This window comes from Bufo gargarizans, chromosome 1, assembly GCF_014858855.1.
Source record: "Bufo gargarizans isolate SCDJY-AF-19 chromosome 1, ASM1485885v1, whole genome shotgun sequence".
In the NCBI taxonomy this organism is placed as follows: Eukaryota; Metazoa; Chordata; class Amphibia; order Anura; family Bufonidae; genus Bufo; species Bufo gargarizans.
Window position 1 is genome coordinate 695,427,903 of NC_058080.1, and position 25,099 is coordinate 695,453,001.

The 25,099-nt window shown below is 46.1% G+C and overlaps 2 protein-coding genes across 3 annotated transcripts in view; one reads left to right on the forward strand and one right to left on the reverse strand.

Annotated features, from left to right (window-relative positions):
- The first annotated feature begins 1,174 nt into the window (after nucleotides 1-1,174).
- CDC20B (cell division cycle 20B) overlaps nucleotides 1,175-25,099 on the forward strand; it is a 36,244-nt gene continuing 12,319 nt past the window's right edge. Inside the window, exons 1-4 of the mRNA XM_044283269.1 lie at nucleotides 1,175-1,244; nucleotides 1,321-1,392; nucleotides 19,646-19,853; nucleotides 22,763-22,905. Coding sequence (XP_044139204.1) covers nucleotides 1,182-1,244; nucleotides 1,321-1,392; nucleotides 19,646-19,853; nucleotides 22,763-22,905 — 486 coding nt within the window. The 5' untranslated portion in view covers nucleotides 1,175-1,181. The remainder of the gene's footprint in view (nucleotides 1,245-1,320; nucleotides 1,393-19,645; nucleotides 19,854-22,762; nucleotides 22,906-25,099) is intronic.
- Nucleotides 8,252-14,928, reverse strand: GPX8 (glutathione peroxidase 8 (putative)). Of its 2 annotated transcripts, XM_044292542.1 has the most exons (3): nucleotides 14,668-14,928; nucleotides 13,994-14,255; nucleotides 8,252-8,868 (listed from the first exon to the last, which is right to left on the reverse strand). In XM_044292542.1, the coding sequence occupies exons 1-3, from the start codon at nucleotides 14,872-14,874 to the stop codon at nucleotides 8,705-8,707; spliced, it is 633 nt and encodes a 210-aa protein (XP_044148477.1). In that variant the 5' UTR covers nucleotides 14,875-14,928; the 3' UTR covers nucleotides 8,252-8,704. The 2 variants fall into 2 exon arrangements, with proteins under 2 accessions (XP_044148477.1, XP_044148485.1); XM_044292550.1 differs by lacking the exon at nucleotides 13,994-14,255.

The window sequence follows — 25,099 nt, forward strand, 5'->3', positions numbered from 1 at the left end:
GGTGTTAGACCCGTTTATTTCCCCAGTCGCAAAGTTTCAGCCTTTAGTTTTTTTGTAGATAGATATATAGATAATAGCTGGAAGGTAGATTCATATTTTTATATAAGTAAAATAAATGAGATATGATGGATATAGGTAGAAGCTGAAATACAGATAACCGCAGTCAGTTACATGACTTATCGCCATGTGTGACTTTCTCTCTGGGGACCTGACTCGGTGACACTGCCCGGTGGCTGCACTGACTCGGTGACACTGCCCGGTGGCCGCACTGACTCGGTGACACTGCCCGGTGGCCGCACTGACACAGTGACACTGCCCGGTGGCCGCACTGACACGGTGACACTGCCCGGTGGCCGCACTGACTCGGTGACACTGCCCGGTGGCCGCACTGACTCGGTGACACTGCCCGTGGCGCTCACTGACTCGGTGACACTGCCCGGTGGCGCTCACTGACTCGGTGACACTGCCCGGTGGCCGCACTGACTCGGTGACACTGCCCGGTGGCGCTCACTGACTCGGTGACACTGCCCGGTGGCTGCACTGACTCGGTGACACTGCCCAGTGGCCGGATGTGACACTGCCCGGTGGCCGCACTGACTCTGTGACACTGCCCGGTGGCCGCACTGACAGCCCGGTGGCCGCACTGACACTCCCCAGGTCCCCAGTCCCTGTGACGCTACATGTCGCGGGCTCTCCCAGCCCCCGGAGCGGTCACCTCCGCCTCTGATAACCGCTGCTCTCCTGACACTGATAACACGGCGGCCGTTGGCAGTTTCGGGTAACCATGGCACCGGGGCCCGCTCCTTCACCCGCCGATTGGCAGCTGCTATCAGACTGGCGCTGGAGCCGCCGGAGGCTGTTTACACAGATAACACTGGCAGCAGGGAATCCCTGGCTGTGACGTCACTCGGCTCCACCAATCGGATGAAAGAAGCTGCGGTTCCCGCTGCAGCCGCCGCCCCCGGCTCTCCATCCATCTAATGGCACCTCCAGACCAGAGGGATTCCCTGGCGTGACGTCACGAAAACAGAACCTTCTCCTCTCCGAACTCGTCCACCAATCAGAGCGCGGCGCAGGTGATTCCCGCTCCGTCCGCCGCCCGGTCTGCACCTTTATAAAGAAGAATCGTTCCCTTGGGAGCATCAGAAGATCCAGAGAAGGGAGAAGCAGCACATGAAGACATGGAGTGGAAGCTGGAGAGACTGACCTCCTCAAGGGTCAAGACAGATGAGCACGAGATGTGGGTAAGAGTCCTGGACTCTTCTTCCAGTCTTCTGTATGGGCTGTGGGGGAAGAGGCTGATGAGCTCTGTCTTCTCAGGAAAGTGTTATGAAGACTCTGGGAAGAGACTTCAGATGGAGAGGGAGACCGAGTCTACAGAAGATAGCCAAGGTGAGTGCAGGGTCCCTGTGAGGAGGAGGGGGCCACGGCTTGTCTGATGTATGGGGATTGGCACATCATTCCACTTTCTTACATAGAGAATTCACATTAACTGTATTTATCCTGCCCGGATCCTGAGTTCCACCTTAGAGCTGCATTAACCATTCTGCAGGCTTCAGAGCTGAACTCTCTCAGCATCTTTTACCTTCTTAAAGGGGCATTCCTATCTTGGGCATTGGGGCATACACCTAGGAGGTGGGACCCACACCTATCAGACTTTGGGGTCTTATCCTAGCAATATGCCCCCAATGTCCAAGATAGGAATAACCCTTTTATTTGCTTTCAGTCAACATCAGGCATATAACAGTAATCTCCTTGTTTTATTGGCGCTCAGCTAAGTTCTCCCCTATCCACAGTGAGGGTCTGACCACCAATCTCGAGAAATGGGTCCCATCCCCCATCCTGATGGAGCGGCAGGCAAAGCATGCACCATCATTCATTCTCTATGGCACTGCTTATCTCTGGCAGTCTCATAGAGAATGAATGGAGTGGCGCTCCCCCAGGACGCGGGAACGAGTCCCCCATTCTCGGGATTAATGGGGGTCTCAACGGCTGATCCTTCACTGATCAGTTAGTTACCCCCTATGTGGATAGGGGGTAACTTAAAAACTTGGCACAACCCGTTTAGCAACTAGCTTGTTAACTGTTTCCAAAGACAACCAGCAGAATTGTGAATAGAGCTCTGGAGGATGCTGCATACAGCGTATACACAATCTATACATGACGTGTAACCCTGTCATTGCCAGGAGGGAGAAAAGCTGATTCCAGCATCACCAGACAATCATCCTGGATCTGGACCCCCACCTATCATTTCTCAATAGATGAAGTGAAAGCGATAGGTGCAGGCCCTTGAGGTGGAACCTTCCTCTATCTGCCATTTACAGCATATCCTATGGCTATGCCATCAACATATGATCTTAGAATACCCCTTTAAATGGAAGTACCCTGCTTGCTTTAAGGGCCTTAGTGCATAGGTCACACATATGATCTAAACCCTTTGATGTTTCTGTGCGGAAAGGAATATAGTACAGTATACAGTGGTTTTGGAATGATAGGTGATCTCTCGTAGTGACGAGCAGTGATTTGTGACGGGGCGGTGAGGCAGTGCATTGCTAGCTGGCTGTTGTGATTTGGGAACACAGCTGCTAGATGCCCTCCACACTGTTCTGTCTGAAAACTTCATTTCAAAGGGTAAGTTCGCCATCTAGTGGAATTCTTTTGGAACTACATCACACTCATTGTTCAACATGGCAACCTGGCATCAGCGGTCTATCAATATACCTGTTTCAGGTAGGCAGTGTCATTTTAGCTGGCTGCTTGTTATGATATCAGCAGTCGCTAATACCCTGCCACCAGCAACAGGGAGAACACATCACTTCCAAGAGAATCGTCCGTCGTGTGCATTCATTGTGTGTGGGAGGAAGGCAGTGTAATGTTAGCTGGTCTGCAGTTAATACGCCGGTTAACTTGCATCTGCCCCTCTTCTGCATCCCCTTTCATCCAGAGAACAGGATATAATAAAGGATGATTAATTCTTCCTGGCGGTCAGATATATTAGCCACAATTATATATTATACTGGGATTTATAGGGGATTCTAGATATTGAGAAGTGGTGCTATTTCTCATGTACACACTGTACTATTAGCAAATGCAACGTTTCTTGAAAGTTCAGTGCCACCTTAAGAAATGTCCCCCTGTATGTTTATCAGGGGATAACTTCGGCAACTTCACAGCTCAGGCTGTGTTCACACTTCAGTTATTTCCATAAGGGTCCATTCACACATCCATGTGTGCTTTGCGGATCCGCAAAACACGGACAGCAGCAATGTGCGTTCCGTATTTTGCGGACCGCACATTGCCTGCACTAAGAGAATATGCCTATTCTTGTCCGCTATTGCGGACAAGAATAGGACATGTTCTATTTTTTTTCAGGATCGGAATTGCGGACACGGAAGTGCGGGTCCGCAATTCCAGATCGTGGCCGCACGTCGTGCGGCCCCATTGAAATGTATGGGTCCGCAATTCCGTTCCGCAAAATGCGGAATGGAATTGCGCATGTGTGAATGGAGCCTTATTTTGAGCCCAAACCAGGTTCGGGTAAAAAACACAGAACCGTTGCAGAACTTTCCTTTCTGTAGATCAGGCATCCTCAAACTGCGTCCCTCCAGCTGTTGTAAAACTACAACTCCCACAATGCCCTGCTGTAGGCTGATACCTGCAGGCTGTTCGGGCATGCTGGGAGTTGTAGTTTTGCAACAGCTGGAGGGCCGCAGTTTGAGGATGCCAGAGGCTTCACTGCTGGTTTTGGCCTCATGCACACGACCGTTGTTGTGTTCCGTTCTGCAAAATGGGGTTCCGTTGTTCCGTGATCCGTTTCCGTTTTTGTTTCCGTGTGTCTTCCTTTATTTTTGGAGGATCACCAGACATGAAGGAAAGTAAAAAAAAAGTATAAGTCAAGTTTGCCATGCAAATTATAGGAAAAAAACGGATGCGGACGCGGATGACAATCTTGTGTGCCTCCGTGTTTTTTCACGGTCCCATTGACTTGAATGGGTCCGCGAACCGTTTTATCTTATATTATTTTTGATGGACTGGAACTACGGATCACGGACGCGGATGACAAACGGTGCATTAGCCGAGTTTTCAGCGGATCCATTGAAAGTCAATGGGTCCGCAGAAAATCACAAAAAACGGAATAACGGACACGGAATGAAACAGCAGTCGTGTGCATGAGGCCTTTGGCTCATAAAAACTGATGGAAATAACTGATCAAATAACTGGTGTGAACTCAGCCTTAGGCCTCATGCACACGACCATTTTTCGGGTCCGCATCCGAGCCGCAGTTTTTGCGGCTCGGGTGCGGACCCATTCACTTCAGTGGGGCCGCAAAAGATGCGGACTGCACTCTGTGTGCTGTCCGCATCCGTTGCACCGTTCCGTGGCCCCGCAAAAAAAAAAATAGCCTGTCCTATTCTTGTCCGTTTTGCGGACAAGAATAGGCATGTCTACAATGGGCCGCTCGTTCCGTTCATTGCGGAAGGCACACGGGCGGCTTCCGTTTTTTTGCGGACCGCAAAAAATGGCACGGTCGTGTGCATGTAGCCTTACAGCTGCGCCAGTGCATCTAAAATAAAAATAATAAATTAAATTGAACAAATCTGCAAATATTAAAACAACCTTCCGTTTTGTGTATACAGCAACAGAGCAGACATATGTGTTGTCCTACCCTGCAGTGGTGCGTCCTTCCGTCTGTCCCGTATACCGTACTCTTTCTAACCAGCCAAATGATTGAATGGTTGTGAGGAGAACGAAGGGGCAGACGGCAGGATCAGACCACACGGCTTTGCTTGCACTCTCTAACACTACATGGTGGTGTGCTGTATCTGCTATTATTGCGTTGTATACTCTCTAACACTACATGGTGGTGTGCTGTATCTGCTATTATTGCGTTGTATACTCTCTAACACTACATGGTGGTGTGCTGTATCTGCTATTATTGCGTTGTATACTCTCTAACACTACATGGTGGTGTGCTGTATCTGCTATATGCTCTAACACTACATGGTGGTGTGCTGTATCTGCTATTATTGCGTTGTATACTCTCTAACACTACATGGTGGTGTGCTGTATCTGCTATTATTGCGTTGTATACTCTCTAACACTACATGGTGGTGTGCTGTATCTGCTATTATTGCGTTGTATACTCTCTAACACTACATGGTGGTGTGCTGTATCTGCTATTATCGCGTTGTATGGTTTGACTTCTTTAGTTTGCGCTTCGTGTGTGTTGTATCGGTGGATGGTCACACATTTCGTGAAAAGCTTCACAGACAACCCAGGAAGCGCAGAATAAAGCTAGCACGTGGTATGTGTGGTGATTAGGCAGTGTATTGTTAGTTAGCTGTGGTGTGAATATCAGCTACTACGTACACTACCACATCAGCACATGTCATTGTCACCGGGTGTTTAGGATAAAGTATAGGCTTAGCTGGCCACCCATGAACATCTAGAGAATAGAAATGGATGTCCTTCAAGGCACCCTCAGTTCAATACCGTTTACTATTCCTACTTTATCTCCCGAGTTTCATCCTGTATTCAGAGCTGCAATCACAATTCTGCTTGTCGTCAGTTTATCTGATCTCCTGTAATAACTTTCTGCAGAATGAGATAACTAGAAGGAGCTCTGTGCAGATACTGAGAGATTTCAGTCCTGAAGCCGGCAGAAAGATAAACTCAGTTCTGGAGTATAGTTCAGCATTAGGGCTCGTTCACATGACCGTTGGTGTCCCGTTCCCGTATTGCGCACCGCATTTGCAGATCCACAATAAACGGGCACCGTTCCATTGTCATTCACATCATTTATTTCAATGGGTCCGCAAATCCGGAGATGCGGAACGGAAGCACGGAATGGAACACTACGGAGTGCTTTCTGGGGTTCCGTTCCGTGCCTCCGCACCGCAAAAAGATAGAACATGCTCTATCTTTTTGTGGAACGGAGGGATGGCGGACCCATTCAAGTGAATGGGACTGGGATCCCCAGGCGCCTGCCCCACGGACGGTGCCCGTGCATTGCGGACCGCAATTTGCAGTTCACAGCACGGGACACCAACGGTCCTGTGAACGAGCCCTAAGGCTACATTCATGCAAATTGCGGATACACAAAACATGGATACCGGCGGCGTGCGTTCTGCATTTTGCGGAACGCACAGGGCCAGCCCTATATAGAAATGCCTTGCGGAGAAGAATAGGGCATGCTCTCTCTATTTTTTTCCGGGGCCACGGAACGGAATTACGGATGTGGACAGCACATTGTGTGCTGTCCGCATCTTTTGCAGCCCCATTGAAATGAATGGGTCCGCACCCATTCCGCAACATTGCAGAATTGTGGTCGTGTGAATGTAGCCTAGTTCAGTATTGGTCAGTATTTCTCAGCAGTATATGTAAGCCTTAGGCCTCATGCACACGGCTGTATCCGTTTTGTGGCCCGCAAATTGCGGAACCGCAAGACATGGGTACCGGCCGTGTACATCCCACATTTTCATGCACTATGTTACAAATGCCTTTTTTTATGTCGGACAAGAATAGAACATGTTCTATTTTTTTGCGGGGCCACGGAACGGACATATGCTGTCTGCGTCTTTTGCAGTCCCAAGGAAATGAATGGCTTCACATCCAGTCCGCAAAAAAATGTGGTCCTCGTGAGTGGGCATGAGGCCTAAACCAGGAGCAGGACCTCCACAGAAGAGGCAAAAGTCTTTGAATTATACCACAAGTACCGACCGTGTAAAAGTGGCCTAACTCAGGACCCAATCAAATAGATTTTAACATGTTTAACCCATTGCATCCTTTGGAGATACGCGGTGTCGGTGTCACCTGGCAGTTACATATCGCCACCTAACGTTTTACAGTAGCATGCACTTTCATCTGAGCTGTGAGTGATTGTTAATGGCTGACAGCGATAAAACGACCACGACCAGTTTAACCCTTGCTGCAAACAGCTGCTAGAAGGTAATAACCATGAAATATAAAGTAATGGGAACCACTGGGTAAACTATACCCTATACAGTGGCTTACATTTAATAATGTGAGTGCACCTGAACAATGTGGTGAATTGGGTCAAAAAACCTGGGCATAACCCCTTCTTCACCCATTTCATGCTCCGAGGTTCCCCCTTGCCCGATGCTGCATTGCACAGGACAAGGGCCATTTTGTTTACATTACACTGCTAGGCAGGGGCGTCCGCCTAGCAGTGATCCTGGTGATGTCACCGCCACTAATGGGCAGTCTATAGCACTGACAGCATTGTCTGGATGTATGACGCCCTTATAGATAATGATGGCAGTCGGTCATCAGAATAATTGATATTTTGGTGTATCAACGGAAAACACATTTTTAAAGATTTTCCAAATTCTATAGGCTGTAAGTGTTTCCAGATGTATAATAGAGTATACACATGACGCTTTCTGGTAGACATGGCTTACTGTATGTTTCTTTTCATTTACATGAGTGCTGCCATGTTACATCTCTTCGTCAAATGAAGATTTTATAATATTTCTGTATTGCTCAGCAAGGAAAACCCAATCAAAATTTTTTTTACTAAATATTTTACAAATCTATAGTTTTAAAAAGTTCTGTAGATTTGTTACAGGGAGGCTGTCAGATGTTTTGACCATGCTAAACTGCTGACAGTGCTAGGTGAGAGTTGGGGAGAGGGAAGTACAAACATATCTTTAGTGGAGCTTTTATTATCAGGAGTAGTGTGAATATGAAGGTTTATTCTGCCAGATTCTGCCTCAGCAAGTGTCCAGGAGGCGGAGCTTCACTGTGAAGTGCTCTGTGTATTGAGCTGCTTCACACCTTCTGCTCTTAGACAGATGTATTGGTCTCCTAGCTGGATGCTACAGCTGACACTCAGATCAGAGAGGAGGGGGTGTGAAGCAGCTTGAAGGGGTTATCCCATGACTAATGTACAAAATGACAACCCCTGTCTAACAAAGCTAGAACCAGCCCTGTACCTCACATGGATCCAGAGTGGGGCTTAAAAGTGGCAAGCGTGGCGTCAAACCTCCAACAGTCTCAATTGTTTTGCGAATGGTAAAAAAAATTATAATTTTTTCCCCCTCCCAACTGACTGTAAAACCCTGGGGTGCTCCTAGGGTCACGGCGCAGTGTGGTAAATATAGGGAAAAGGTATTAGGCCTGGACCCTAGGGAAAGGGAAAAGGTCACACCTAGTGAGTCCCTACGCCAAGCCCTGACTGCTATCAGTCCTTGTCATTTTGGGTCATGACCAACTACATATTGACAAAATATCATAATTACTCTATTTTTACTCTCAGGACTGATATATGATGTTTCTTTACAGGCAAAGTCAATGCATAATGCAGTCGTCACTGTGCATTTTTATCCCCTCTCCCACTCTGAAAGTGGTATATCCCATTTCTACATAAGTACTCTATGGGGGAGGTTTATTAAAACTGGTGTAAAGAAAAACCTTTCCACCTTTTATTTTTCACAGCTCCTTTGGAAAATGAAAGGTGGAATCTAATTGGTTGCTATGGGCGACTAAGCCAGTTTTCCTTTACACCAGTTTTGATAAATGCACCCTCCCATGTATTTGTGGACTAGGTGTCAAAAATATAAAAATGAATTCATCAAAAGGTTTCAAAATATCAAAACCATTGGGAATTAAAAAAAAAAAAAATATCTAAAATTAAGAAGACCCATCTTGCGGTAAACAGTCCGGCTTAAGGTTTGTTGTAACTTCAAAGATCTTCCTTTTTCTTCCTAATGATTTCTGTGATGATGGAGGCCACGTCATTTCTTAAATTTTCCACAGGATCCTCTGGTCTCAAGATTTTTATGACTTGACCTTGAGGGTTAACTAGATATTTCCAAAAGTTCCATCTCGGCTCATTCTTAGTGGAATCTAAATGGAAAAACATGTAATGGGTTATTCATGTGACAGGTTTATTCATGGTTTAAAATTAAAGGGGGTTGTCCTACAAAAATATTCTACAGTTTTCAAACCACCTCCTGGATCTGAATACTTTTGTAATTGCATGTAATTACAAAATTTGTATAGCCACTGAGTTATTCAATAAAATGTATCTGTATAGCGCCACCTGCTGTTTGTTGTTTTTCTTATTTCTTTGTCCTGCTCAATGTGATGGCCGCACATGCTCAGCTTTATCCTCCAACTGCCTCCTGAGGTATGATAGGGAGAGAGCTGCAGCAGAGAAGACACGCCTCCTGAGCTGTGATAGGCAGAGCATGGACACACCTCCTGAGCTGCAGCAGAAAGGACATTCCCCTTGAGCTGTCAGCTTGATATAAATCTAGCAGTGCAATGAATGGGGAGATCTCTGGATCAAAGTGAGGTACAGGGCTGGTTCTAGCTTTGTTAGAAAGAGATTGCCATTTTTACAATTATCATGGGATAATCATTTTAAAGGGGATGTCCTGCAGGGAACAGAAACCCTAGAAAAGTAACAGAATGGGTTAAAAAATAAAAAAGTATTATCACCTGTCATTGCTGGCATCTGTGGTGATCCCCCTTATCCAGCGATTGGCTATAGTCACTAGTAGGGGACGCATTAGACGTTGGAGCAGCAGCATCGGGTGATCGGTGAGGTGAGTATTATCTTTTTAATCCATTCTGCCCCTTTTTTAAGAATGAAAATCAGACATCATATAATACCTGACTATCTCCTTCTAACAAAGCTAGAACCAGCCCTTTACCTCACATGGATCCAGAGATCTCCCCGTTCATTGCTTCAATTGCTCTGCTTGATTGATTTCAGATTGGTAGCTCAGGAGGAGTGTGATGTTATTGAGGTGGACAGAGAAATAAAGAAAATAGCAAACAGCAGGTGGCGCTATACAGATATATTTTTATTGAATAACTTGATGGCTATACTAATTTTTTTTATTAAATACAATTATACACATATTCATATACAGGTGCCGGTTTGAAAACAAATTTAGAATATTTTTTCCTTGGACAAGCCCTTTAAAGCAAAATTTAGCAGTTAATTAATGCCGGATCCAGCATTTCGGCAAGTGTTCAGTATTTTTAGCCGGAGATAAAACTGAAGCATGCTGCGGTATTTTCTCCGTCCCCAAAAACGCAAAAGGGACTGAACTGATGCATCCTGAACGGATTGCTCTCCATTCAGAATGCATTAGGCTAAAACTAATAATTTTTTTCCCGGTATTGAGTCCCTAGGACGGAACTCAATACCGGCAAACAGTGTGAAAGTACCCTTAAACACTCTGTAGTGACACTTAAAAGGGTTATCTCATGAGTAATGTAAAAAATGAAAATCAGTTCTCTTTCTCAGGGGGCGTGTCCTGTCCGCTGCAGCTGCTGGCAGTTGAAGGATGGAATTGAGCATGTGCTTCCATCTCAGTGAGTTGGACAAATAATTCAGAAAAAGAGCAAACAGCAGGTGGCGCTATACAGATAGATTTCAGTGGCTATCCAAAATTTTTAATTACATGCAATTCTAAAAATATATTAAGATTCAGGTGCTGGTTTAGAAAAATGCTGAATATTTTTTGTGGGATAACCCTTTTTAACAAAAATCTATCTACAGTTTTCTGCGTATTTGGTCACACCTATACCCACAATAGGCTCAGGGTGTGGTACTGCAAACTGATCCCCATGAGGGAGGGGGGCAAACCTCATTCTGAAAGTTAGAGCATGCAGCTTGCTTTTCTCCTTCCTCAAAGGGGATATTTCATGAATAATGTAAAAAATGAAAATCTGACACTATATAGTACATGGCAGTACCTTTCTAACAAAACCAGCCCTGTACCTCACATGGATCCAGAGATCTCCACATTCATTGGTCTTCATGGGCCCTCAGTGTCTGAATGGTCAGGGCACCCCTCTTAGAAGTAGCCAGGATTGGACTGCGCCACAGGGGTACATGTGAATCCTCCTGTGGGCCCCTAGTCTCCCACCCCCTGCACCAGTGGCACATAACACAGTTCACACCTGCATTCTTTTCTTCCGGCATAGAGTTCCGTCGTCGGTGCTCTATGCTGGAAGAATCCTGATCAGTTTTATCCTAATGCATTCTGAATGGAGTGAAATCCGTTCAGGATGCATCAGGATGTCTTCAGTTCCGGACCAGAACGTTTTTTGGCCGGAGAAAATACCTGCAGCATTCTGCACTTTTTGCTCCGGCCAAAAATCCTGAACACTTGCCGCAAGGCCGGATCCGGAATTAATGCCCATTGAAAGGCATTGATCCGGATCCGGCCTTAAGCTAAACGTCATTTCGGCGCATTGCCGGATCCGACATTTAGCTTTTTCTGAATGGTTACCATGGCTGCCGGGACGCTAAAGTCCTGGCAGCCATGGTAAAGTGTAGTGGGGAGCGGGGGAGCAGTATACTTACCGTCCATGCGGCTCCCGGGGCGCTCCAGAGTGACGTCAGGGCGCCCCACGCGCATGGATGACGTGATCGCATGGCAAGTCATCCATGCGCATGGGGTGCTCTGACGTCATTCTGGAGCGCCCCGGGAGCCGCACGGACGGTAAGTATACTGCTCCCCCGCTCCCCGCTACTACTATGGCAACCAGGACTTTAATGGCGTCCTGGCTGCCATAGTAACACAGAACGCATTTTGAAGACGGATCCGTCTTCAAATGCTTTCAGTTCACTTGCGTTTTTCCGGATCCGGCGTGTAATTCCGGCAAGTGGAGTACTCGCCGGATCCGGACAACGCAAGTGTGAAAGAGGCCTTACTGCACTACATACATATATACAATGTACAGCACCTCAACCAGCCGATGGTCATATAAAAAACTTGATAGATTATTAAAGAAACTCCCCAGTTCATTATTATAGACACGATCAGAGCTGAGATGACTTCTAGGTATGGAGGAAAGCTGCCAGTGTCCTCTTCTCCTCAGGACCAACCTTCTCAAAGTATTCAATCCTCTGGTAGCATCTTGCTGCTGTGTGAGCAGGTATCTGTGCGGTGGACCCCCAAAATAAATTTTACTGGTGGGCCCTAGGCACCCCAGTCCGACACTGGAAGTAGGGAATTGTATCATGCCGAATGTGAAGGTGGTAGGGGGCATTGGTGATGATTTTAATTTTGCTATGGTGCCCCCCCTCCCACAGTGTAGACCCCAACAGGAGCAGTGAATATCATGAGAACGGTTGTTCTTCCAGTTTCACATGGGCGATAATAATGATGACTGTCACACATCAGTAATCGACAGGACCAAGTGGTAAAAAACAATAGTGAGACATATAGCCCCGCATTGTCCACCCATTGTGCGCCGTGCGGCCAGCCTCTTATCTCCAGGTCATCAGATCCAGGAACATTGTAGATAGACTTATAGAATAGTCTCCTAGGGCCATTCATTCACAGGAGATCACTGTCTGAGCAGCACTCGGCTATCTCCGGGAGTCCCACAGGGAAGAATGGAGATGCTGAGTAGTGATGGCCAGTTCACAGTGTTCGCCAGCGAACACATGCGGGCTGCCATCTTGACTCACCCGTCCGCGATGCACAGGTAAGCCCTTACCTGTGCCGGGAGCCGGTCTGAAATCAAATGCGGTCACCGGGAGCAGGCAGTACCGGTGACCGCATTTGATTTCAGACCGGCTCCTGACACAGGCACAGGTAAGGGCTGATTCAAGATGGCAGCCCGCATGTGTTCGCTGCGAACACTGCGAACTGGCCATCACTGGTGCCGAGTGCAAGTGTGACGGTCGCTCCATCCAAATGCGGAAACAATGGGCCCTCGTGATCAGCAGGGACCCCCGAAGTTGGATCCCTGCTGATTAGACACTTAGGAGGTCATTTATCAACCTATATACGCCACTTTTTGGCGTATATTAGGCGCAGATTTTGTCGCAAAGGTGTTTTGCAGCAAAATCTGTGATTTTTTCCCCCCTTTTAGGCCAGGGCGTGGGGCAGGCATGCAAAAGGGTAGGCCCGTCTCATTTACCATTTTCTACGCCAGTTTTTGGTGCACTTCTGAAACTAGCCTAAGAAAGAATATGGTGCCACATGAAAGTACCGTGCAGAATCATACGCATTGCTTGTGGGTCCATAATAGGGCCCTTTAGGAACTCCATATTCTACTCTACATGGTTTGTAGACGTTGGGGGGATGTCACAGAAATAAGATAATAATGCACTTAGTAAAGTAGATGCAAGCATTATATATGGACAAAGTCCTCACTCTGATATGATAATATCTGAGACACTTAGTCAATATATTTTGATCAAAACACATCTAAGCCCGCCTACCGAACGTCAAGGTGGCCTCAGGTCAGGCGGGTCCTACACTAAACCTACCTAAGCCGTTGGGCTTCTATGTTCAGGAGCGCAGACCCCGCACATATGGTGTGCTGCTCCTAGTCACCAACATGTGCATCAAGCAACCAATGGGAGGAGGAGCACGAACACCCATATGTACCGCCTAATCAAGGCGCTCTATTGGATAGGAAGGGCAAAAGTGCAGAGGAATGCTACTCCCAAGATAATAGGTGCGCATTCACACTTGAAGGTGCCACTCCCTCAAGCAAATACTACATAGACAAAAAAAAATCACAGAAAAAACTAAGATAAAAACATCCTGCACGATATGATACAAATGTGCGGATGTCCCTGGCCAGTTGGGGGGATGTATTAAGATTTAGTATACCAATCTTAATAGCAAACCCTGCTGGTGTGTGATGTGCCAGAATTATTATAAAGTATAGGTAATATTTCCGGTCATCGTCGGGAGGTCCGTGTCCCGGCTAGGGAGCTGGCTTAAATTTCCGATCCAATGTGCACCAGTTTTCTGGCATTGTTAAATGAGTTCTCGCCTACCCCCGTCCACAAAATTCTTGGCACAAAATGGCACTTGTGTCAAAAATTGCAACTTTCGTAACTGGCGTACAGTGTTCATACATGTTTGCATTAGTTAAAAAAAAAATATATTTGGATGGAAAGAGCCAACCATGCAAATAGAAAAAAAACAAAAAAACATTTTGAACCCTGACCTGTCACAGGCATAAAAAAATAAAATACACTTACCTACAAGGAACCGGAACGCAGGCTCTGCCTCTAAGCCCAAAATCTTAATTTTGCTGAATATCGGGAACGTCACTCCGTAGTTTCCTTTAGCGAAGGCTTCTATTTCCCGGTTTGAATTTGGCTCGGATTCCCCAAATTGATTGCAGGGGAAAGCGAGGACGTTGAAGTGAAACGAGCCATACTCCCTCTGTAATTCCTGCAGCCCTCTGTAGTTTGCGTCCGCGTGCTGACAGGCGCTCGCCACGTTTACAACCAGAGACGCCTGCGGGACAAAAAAAAAAAAGAGCAAAAAGTCCCTGAGAAGACTACAACCGCCTCAGTGCCATGTCATCTGTGAACTGCTGCATCCAAATACCCTCCAGTTTTAGCTTCTCACTGGTCCACGGCCTCATTTTTTTGGGGGGGTCTACTGCAATGGACTTAGATTTAAACCATGCCATCCTATAGATTTCAGCCCAGAACCCAGAAATATTCAGTCTGCGCTGTACTGATCCATAATATGCCTTCCATAGCAAAAATTACAGTTGACTACTCTATAGATTTTGCAGAACTACAACCCCCAACCGAACTGGAGAGACATACAGCCTTCTATATAAGGGTTAACACTTGGCAGAAGCGTAATATCATGACCAAGTCTACACAGAGATGTCCTATGTACAGGAGCTGCTACTTACTTTGCCCCTGTATTTGCTCAGCGATACCGTCCTGCCCTTGGAATCCTTCACTTCGTAAGAGTAGAAGTCCTTCCCTCTGGGTCGGAAGAGCTTTACCTGTAAAATAAATAGAGCGGCCGTGCATAAGACCATGGAGAAGAAAACCAGAAACACTTTAGCCTTTGGGGAAGAGAATTTTAAAGCGTAAGGAGGAGGCAGAGTCTCCATGTTGGAGATTTTGCAGGGAAGTTTCAGCAAGTCCCTGGAATGTAGCTTGGGGAGGAGCACAGTCTGTAACTGGAAACCAGATGTTCTCGGCCCACTGCAAGATGCAGAGGAGGGTCTGAGGCTGGGAGGCCTGTGTCAGTAAGTCGCTGGTAAAGCACCCTGATTTTTGTAGTGGTGCTATTGCAGTGGATCTTTTGATCAGTAGGGGCGGCTGTCATACCAGAGCACTGTTTTATAAGTAACTGGCATAATTAGATGGCACATTGGGCATAATATAGTAACCCCTCCGCCGTAGAAAAATACAAGAAGACTGGAAGCATTTGAGTAGGAAAGCAAAGAAATAAAAGAGCTAAAGGATGGCTGCACAAGGTGCGGATTATGCACAGTTTTTCCGTGCGGATTTTGCCAGGGGAAAAAAACACTGCATAAGGGCTCATGCACACGACCGAGCCGTGTTTTGCGGTCCTCAAATTACAGATCCACAAAACATGGATGCTGCCCGCGTTCGTTTCACAAGGGTCGCCCATAATAGAAATGCCTAGTCTTGTCCACAGAACAGACAAGAATATGAAATGTTCTATTTTTTTTTTGCGGTTCGGATGTGGAACCAAATGCGGCTCGGATGTGGAACCAAATAACGTTCGTGTGCAAAGGCCCTAATATAGTACCAGCTTGGACAGGTATCTCATGCACACTTTGCTTTTTTTCCGTAGGTGCGGAAAGTGACCGTCTGTGCGGATTTTGAAATCTGTAGCATGTCAATTGGTGTTGTGGAAGGGCGAGATCTGCGGCAAAACCGCATCAAATCTGCACACACAAAACCCCCCGCGATAAATAGTTCCGATTTATGTGCATTGTTATGTGCGGTTTTGGTGCAGATTTATAACTGTACCATGTGCAGGCACGCTATGGCCGCCTGTACTCAGGAGGGGGTGAACGCACATAAGATCCGCACAAATCTGCGTGCGGATTTATGTGCGTTTCTGCAGCATATCTGCAACAAAATCCAAAATTAGAAATGTTGGTGCGGATTAGATACGATTAGTACCAGGTAAAGGTGGCTCTCCGTTAGTTTTCTGGTACTCAGTGTACTGCACAGTCCTCATCATAGAAAGTGATTGACAGCTCCCAGCATCTACTCTTCACTGTTATATGTCAGGACTTGTGGGGTCATTTATCAAACTGGTGTAAAGTAGATCTGGCTTAGTTGCCCATAGCAACCAATCAGATTCCACCTTTCATTTTCCAAACGAGCTGCCAAACATGAAAGAAGGAATCTGATTGGTTGCTATGGGCAACTAGGCCAGTTCTACTTTATCTGTAGTAGTTTGCTTGAATCATAATTTTATTTTGGGATTACATTTTTGGCCTTTGGAACCAATTACTAGTTTTCCGTAGAGTTATGGACTCAGGTGACAATAGTTTCCACATACAATGGTCGCCCCCGGAAACCAAATATTGAGAGTCTTCAGTCTGCGCCTTATGTCTTCTCCAAACGCACACAGCACAAGGATTATCAAGTCAGAAAACAAACTAAAATGTCACCTAGTGAAGTGCTGTATAATGCACATGGTGATGTCATAGTATAAAGATAGTGCATACAGTGAAGACACATTACAGGGATTATGCACAAGGTAACGTCACAGCCTAGAGATAATGTACATAGCAATGTCACGGCGTAGGTATTATACACATAATGATGTCACATAGGTACATCAAAAGAAATATGCAAACAGTGATGTCACAGGGATAATTCACATAGTGATGTCACAGCACAGAAATAATACACAGTGATGTCACAGGGATAATTCACATAGTGATGTCACAGCACAGAAATAATACACAGTGATGTCACAGTACAGTGATAATGTACACAGTCATGTTAAAGCACAAGTGCAGAGACCTGGAGAGGGACGGCACAGAGCAGAGAGGATGGGAGTGGTAGTTGTGGTCCTGAGAGTGGTAGTAGTACTTGCAGCTTATGGAAGCAGTTCTCCCCCTGGCGTTCCTGGGGCGGTGCAATGGATGGAGGACGCACCCTTTCTGCCCTCTGGACACACCCTGGTTCTAGGGCTCCTGCCTGGTGGTATCTGGGGTACCCTTGATGGAAGATGTTTGGCTGGGTGCTAGGCAGGAGTGCAGATGAAGTGGCCAGCGGATGGTGGAGTCAATAACCAGGCAGCAGGTTGCAATAAATAACACCTTTTTTACTGGGTTCATGGAAGGAGTAGTAGTACATATTGTAGCAAAAGCACTGTTCCCAAGTATATCACAGTGCAATCCTCTCTCAATAGCAGTGTAGAGGCAACAACAATGATAGTAGTTGTAGTACTCACTTAGGCCTAGTTCACACGATCATTTTTTTGCAAGTGTACGGGCCGTTTATTTGTGGTCCGTATACGGAACCATTCATTTCAATGGTTCCGCATTAAAAACGGAATGTGTTCCGTAAGCATTCCGTTTCCGTATTTCCGTTTTTCCGTTCCGTACAAATATAGAGCTTATGGCCAAATATAGTAATATTTGGCCATAAATCACGTTCCGTGGCTCCATTTAAGTCAATGGGTTCGCAATTTTTTTTCTATGTAATTACTGTATACTGTACATGGCATACGGAAAAACGGAAAAACTATAAAAGCCATACGATCGTGTGAACTAGGCCTTAGTCTGACTGCAAACACTTTGCTATCTTCCTAAGATAACCACAGGCATACTATACTGTCCTTATTAACTATTTAGATATGGATGGCCAGTCCATCTCAAAGAGTGGTAGATGCCAAAGGCAATAATCCTTTCCACAGAAGCCAGGCCTTTCTGCCATAAACGGGCGAATGCTATGCTGTATGAAGCTTGCACAGGTGCAGAGGTGAAGAAGACAGAGACAGCAGAGGTGAAGAGGACAGAGATAGCATAGGTGAAGAGGACAAAGATAGCAGAGATAAAGAGGACAGAGATAGTAGAGACAGAGGTGAAGAGGACAGAGATAGCAGAGGTGAAAAGAACAGAGATAGCAGAGGCAGAGATGACACACAAGTTTACCTGCAGGGTGTTAGCAGCTTGACTGCCCATAGATACCTCTGAGACCCTATAGGCAAGCCACAGCTCCCCCGCTGCCGTCCGCTCCTGCCACAGCTCCCCCGCTGCCGTCCGCTCCTGCCACAGCTCCCCCGCTGCCATCTGCTCCTGCCACAGCTCCCCCGCCGCTTCCCGCTCCTCTCTCGGCTCACCAGCAGCGTAGCTCACAAACAGCCAGTGCGCATGCACCGCCTTCGCCATACAGACCTGATGAGCGGCCGTGAAGGAGATGCGCGAATGCGCAGTACTAAAGCGCGCCTGCACTTCCTACATGCCATTTAGTGCACTACGTCTGTGCATACACAGTTTTACACTGGGCATGCGTGGACACAGCGCTCCACACAAGCACGCTGGCAAGTAGGATACGACGCTAAAGAAGCCGCCTGTACCGCCCACACACCATTCAGTTTGTTGGCACTGTCCACAGATGGCGCCTGCACCGCCCACACCTGCGCGCTGGCAAGCAGGTCGGACTGCCGACATTTTAGCTAGTCAGTCACAGTGCCATTTCTGTTCGTCAGTCATCAGTCACAGCACTATAACCCATATAGAGAGGAGCCCCTGTCAGCAGTCTGACCTACCAGTCACTACCAGCAGTCTCCGCACCAGCAGTCAGTGCCAGTCGTCCAGCCACAGCCACCAGTTACAGTGCCAGCTGTGTTAGCCACCAGTCAGCGCCAGCCATGTCAGCCACCAGTCTCACTCACCAGTCAGTGTCAGCAGTCACAGCCACCAGTCTCACTCACCAGTCAGTGTCAGCAGTCACAGCCACCAGTCTCACTCACCAGTCAGGGTCAGCAGTCACAGCCACCAGTCTCACTCACCAGTCAGTGTCAGCAGTCACAGCCACCAGTCACAGTGCCAGCAGTTTCAGCCACAGCCAGCAGTCTCGGCCACCAGCCACAGCCACCAGTCAGTGCCATTTAATATAGACTGTTCCTACTAATGTTTATGCACTAATGTTCTAGCGCCCGTTATTGCTTAATGTCTAGTAAACATAATAAATCACAACATTTAACTTGCAGTAACTCTTTGGCAACCCTTTTCAGTAGTCTACTGGGGCACTGCACAAGACTAATGTCACAGTATATGGATAGCACAGACAAGATAATACAAGAAACAATACAAGGAGAACGAGGTGAAGCCATGCATGGTAACTTTCTCACTAACCGGAGATTGAAAGAAAGGGAAAATAAAGAGGTTGTCCAGGATTTTACCAATGATGATCCACCCTCAGAAATAGGTCATCAATATCTAATTGGCAGGGTCCAACACCCTGCAGCTCCGCCAAGCAGCCGTTCGGCAGTGGCTCCTGTGCCAGAAGTACATGGCTCCATCCATTGTGTAGTGGTCGGAGCTGGTCACTTCATCAGGAGCAGCTCTGCAGTAACCAGTTCTGTCACAATGGACGTAGCTGTGACACTGGAGCTACCCTGAAAGAGCTCATGGTGTGGGTGCGGGGTGTTTGACCCCCGACAATCAGATATTGAGGGTCTATACTGTTATGGCAAATCCAATTGACATTCACTTAAAATGAATAGCATGTGAACTCCTCAAATTGTCTGGGGGTGACCTTTTATCCAGAACTGCATCATTAGACAAGCATAAAACATGTACATTTCTGTGATTTGCTTCTTTTTTTTGCCGTTGATTTATACATTGTATATTTATAATCAAATTTTTCATCTTAATGCAGACACCAGACATACAGAAGACTTCATATTCAAGGTTCAAAAGAAGCATCTTAAGAAGACGAGCAAGACAGGTTCCTGTAGCGAGTAGTCCGATTTCCACTAGATGGCAGCATTGTCAACATCAGGAGAATGCCCATAGTTCCTCTGAGCTGTCCCTCAGTTCATCTGATGAGTTCTGGAGAACACCAGAGAAGCTGGTATTATTGCCATGTAAGTGTCACTATGTATATTTGCTTCACTTAATAGATTTTTCCAGAGATTTTATGATGTTTTCCCTGCATCGGTCTTAAAGACCCCTCTAGTTGGTGGGGGATCCGCCAAAGTTATGTAGAGACACTGACCTATCCCCCGCCAGCTAAATGTAAAACAGCTGTCTTGCTGGCTTAAATTTAGACCATTTTCTACGCCTAAAACAGGTATTGAAAAATGATAAACGAGATGAGCCCCCCGGACGCTCCCCTTCTCCGCCCACGCCATAGACCTGGTGTGAGCAGGGAAAACTCGCAGATTGCGGAGAAAATAACCTTTGCACCTCAATCTGTGCCAGATATATGGCAGAAAACTGCCATATATCTGATAGTAACTGACCCCCTAAGTATTTGTGACGTCATTCAATGTTTTATGCAGATCTGAGCTTATTTTTATTAGACCGCACCTCCAGTTATGACTGCAGTCACATCTGCCATCATTAATAGAAAGAGTAACTGTCATTTTGGTTTAAAGGGCATCTGTCAGCAGATTTGTCCCTATGACGCTGGCTGACCTGTTACATGTGCACTTGGCAGCTGAAGGCATCTGTGTTGGTCCCATGTTCTTCTGTGCCCGCATTGCTGAGAAAAGTGATGCTTTAATATATGCAAATGAGCCTCTAAGAGCAACAGGGGCGTTGCCGTTACACCTAGAGGATCTGCTCTGTCTGCAACTGCTGCGCCCTCTGCACTTTGATTGACAGGACCAGGCAGTGAAAACATGATCACACCTGGCCTTATCAATGAAAATGGAGAGGGCGCGGCAGTTGCAGAGAGAGCAGAGCCTCTAGGTGTAACTGCAACGCCCCTGTTGCTCCTTGAGGCTCATTTGCATATATTAAAACATCACTTTTATCAGTAATGTGGGCACATATGAACATGGGACCAACACAGGTGCCTTCAGCTGACAAGAGCACATGTAACAGGTCAGCCAGTGTCATAGGGACAAATTAAAGGTACAAATTTAAAGAGTCTTCTTAGCAAAATTCTAACTGAACGTTGCTAAGGAGATTCTGTCTTCAGTCTTCTACTGAGCGCTGAAGACGTCTGTGTGTAACAAGTGAGGTAGACAGGGTGATGGCAGTGCTAGTTGGGGTACATGTACTTCGTCAGGGACTGGGGTAGTGACAAGAGGCATGCTGAGATTTACACACAGATTTTTTCCACCTGTATTGAACTGTAAATTGACAGCCATGTCTGGAACGAATCTTAAAGGGGTTATCCCATCTTAGACAATGGGGCATATCGCTAGGATAGGCCCCCATTGTCTGATAGGTGCGGGTCCCGCTGCTGGGACTAGCACCTATATTGAGAACGGAGCGGAGAGCGCTGTGGCTGGAGAACCCCAGATTTCCCGGGGTCCGTCCACCACCAAGCGCTAATCCCGGCCTCTCCCATAGAAGTGAATAGGAGCGTGCCGCGCATTCACGGTCCATGCTCCCATTCTATTTTATGGGGCAGACAGCAATAGCCAAGCCAGGGCTCGGCTATTTTCGGCGGCCCCATAGATATGAATAAAGGGCGGCTGCGCATTCACTTCCCAGCAGTATAAGACAATGGGGGCATATCCTAGCGATATGCCCCCATTGTCTGAGATGAGAAGACCCCTTTAAACTTCTGGAGAAGAAGTCACAATCATAACTCACTGTAAGCAGGAGAGCAGGTGTTACAGACTCACGTGGCACGGCTAGCAGTCCCACTTCCTTTAAGGGTTCATTCACACGACTGTATGTGTTTTGCAGTGCGTCTTCCACATTTTGTGGAACACACATGGCCAGCCCTATGATAGAAATGTCTATTGCAATTGCGGACAAGGATAGGACATGCTGTATGTTTTTTGCGGACCCGTGGAACGGAAATACGGATGCTGTCCTCATCTTTTGCGGGCCAATTGAAATGAATGGGTCAGCATTCATTCCGCAATGAGGACCCATAAATACGGTCTTGTGAATGTACCCCTAACTAGACCCATGACAACACCACAGGAAAATCTGCTTCCGTACTCTATAGCACACTTCCAGAAGCCGCAGCCTGATAAGAAGAGAAGGAAACATTTTTCTCTGATAAGATGTATTACAAAGTTTGTTATATTGTCATGTGCTTGTCATTTATGGGGGGGAAATGAAAAAAATGGTTAGAGATGTAGCAGTCGGCATTTAGATTTTTAACGAGTTAAGTAAACAATGGCCGTAACCAATTAGGTCCTGAGGAGGGTAATCAATACAGTATAGATATGTTTAAAAGGGTGGTCCGAGATAATTAAAAATCTTGGACACCCCTTAAAATGAATTGAAAATGAAAATAAAAAAAGTTATTCTCACCTCTTTCTCCAGTACTATTCTGTGCAGTGCTGGTCCGGCTCTCCCCATCGGTGACATACTTGGGTATGACACATGCATGGATACGGCATGTCACCGTGGTAGTCAGTCACTGTCCTCAGTCTACTATTTTAAAGGGAACCTGTCACCGGGATTTTGTGTATAGAGCTGGGGACATGGGTTGCTAGATGGCCGCTAGCACATCCGCAATACCCAGTCCCCATAGCTCTCTGTGCTTTTATTGTGGGAAAAAAACGATTTGGTGCATATGCAAATTAACCTGCGATGAGTCCTGTCCCTGACTCATCTCATGTACAGGACTCATCTCAGGTTAATTTGCATATGTATCAAATTGTTTTTTTTCCCACAATAAAAGCACACAGAGCTATGGGGACTGGATATTGCAGATGTGCTAGCGGCGATCTAGCAACCCATGTCCTCAGCTCTATACACAAAATCCCAGTGACAGGTTCCCTTTAAGCCATTTTAGGTTGTGTCCGATATTTTTAATTATCTTGGACAACCTCTTTAATAGTCAACCACTATTTTGCAGACCTAACTGAGGTATCCAATGTAAATGTTCCTGATTCGACATGCAAACCACCCCAATCCGAAGGCAGTGTTCCTCAGAGCATCTCTAAGAAATCCATCAGAAGGTGTCTAAATCAGAAAAAGAGATTATTTCTCCACCCTCAAGTAAGTCATCAGAATAATGCTAATATCAGTTACAAATAGTGGTTTCAAAATATCTTTTCATGTCATAATCTTGTGCTATGAAGTCATAAAATATTTTAGCATGGCATTATGCTAGCCTATGATGTCATAATTCAAGGGGTTGTGCAGGTAGTATATAGTGATCACCTATCCTCAGGATAGGTCATCAATATCTGATCGGCGCGGGTCTGACGCTTGGCACCCCGCCGATCAGCTATTTGTAGAGGAGGCGGCACCCCATGCGTGCTCTGCTTCCTCCTCATTACACTGCGCGTCTGCCTTGTAGCGGTGGCGTCATGTAATTACAAGTACTCGCTCCTTTCAAGTGAATGGAGCGAGTACTTGTAATTACACTGCACCGCCAAAACTTCTGAGACGAAAGTAGAGCTTGCATGGGGCGCTGCCTCTTCCCTAAACAGCTGATTGGCTGGGGTGTCGGATGTCGGACCCCGACCGATAAGATATTGATGACCTATCCTGAGGTAGGTCATCTATACAAACCCCTACACAACCCCTTTAATGTCTTACATGTCGTAATGATGTCCTAGGACAGGCATCCTCAAACTGCGGCCCTCCAGCTGTTGTAAAACTACAACTCCCACAATGCCCTGCTGTAGGCTGATACCTGTAGGCTGTTCGGGCATGCTGGGAGTTGTAGTTTTGCAACAGCTGCAACAGCAGTTTGAGGATGCCTGTCCTAGGATGTCAAAACTATGTCTTACGATGCTATAAATAATGTCTTATGATGTCTTATAAATGGCGTAGAGTCATGACTTTATTTTATTTTTCGCTGGCATAGCCATATGAGGCTTGTATTATATTGTACAAGTATTTTGTAACGGCAATGTTTAATTTACATATTTTGTATTGGAAAACATGAAAAAAATATTTGTGGGTTGAAGTTGCCCCCCCCCCCCCCCCAATTCTGCCATTGTTTTTTGGGTTTTGTTTTAATGCACATAGCAGTAATCAGACAGTGTATATCGGCATGTCCCGGACCCCTTTATATAGCCTTTTATGGTGCATCATATGTGACTATCTACACTTGATGTAAATGTCATCATCACTGCAATCTAATCAATCTTTGTGGTCAGTTTCCTTCATGTGACCACTCCACATGCATAATATCACCCGTGCCAAGTCATGTCATACCGAAAGCAGCGTGCGCTCAAATTCACATCATATCAGAAGAAATATGCCAGGCTACCTAGGCCTGGCCCTACCACAGCCATTTTTTTTTTTAAAGCAGTGAACACTGAACAAACCCCCCAAAAATTGCAAGTGGATCTTGTGCCAAAATGTTGACTTTTTGACACCGGATAACTGATGGGGCTTTGATAAATTCCTTCCTTAGACTAGACAGTTTATAGGTGCACCAGTTTTATAATCTATCTAGTCTAAGTTTACACAAATAAAAAAAATAGACAGTATTAAGACCCCTTTACATGATCTGACGGATCAGGCAATTATGGGGAATTATCAGTGGTCGAGGGGGTACACAAATCTTATACGGCCCTATAGCGAAACTAGCATGGGCTCCACTTCCACACCAAGTTTCCCAGTACACGCGCGTCAGTCACTCCCAGGCAATGCAGAATGCAAAGCACAGTGCCCCAGATTTCTGATGACTTTGCATTTTTTTTTTTAATAAGCAGATGAAATTTTAATTAAAAAAATTTGTAATAAATAAAATCACCCTTGGCCTCATCCACTGTATCCAACTTCTATATCAGGTGCTGCATAAATATGGTGCTCATTCTGGCCACCATATTTCTCACTGTATTCGCACAGACAACTGGCATAAATGCATTGATAAATATCCTGCTTTCCACCAAGCTGGCTGCCTGAAGCCACCACTAGGGGGAGGCAACTGCATAGGAATTTATGCAGTAACAATTGACAGAAATGGAAGCTGTACAAAGTCTGTTTGTACTGAGCTCCCCTTAGTGGCGGGTGCATGAAAGTGCACTGCTTTTTTCAAATCATTGCTGGACCTCGTAGCAGTTGCGTGGTCTGCCTCCATGAAGGTACATGCAGGAATCACCTCCACTGTATCATTGCTGCAATTGCTAATCTCCATACATTTATTTTTATCAACCTCAATGGGTTGTCCCATGGAAATGAATCTACATTTTTCAAATCAGCACTTGGATCTGAATACTTTTATAAATACAAG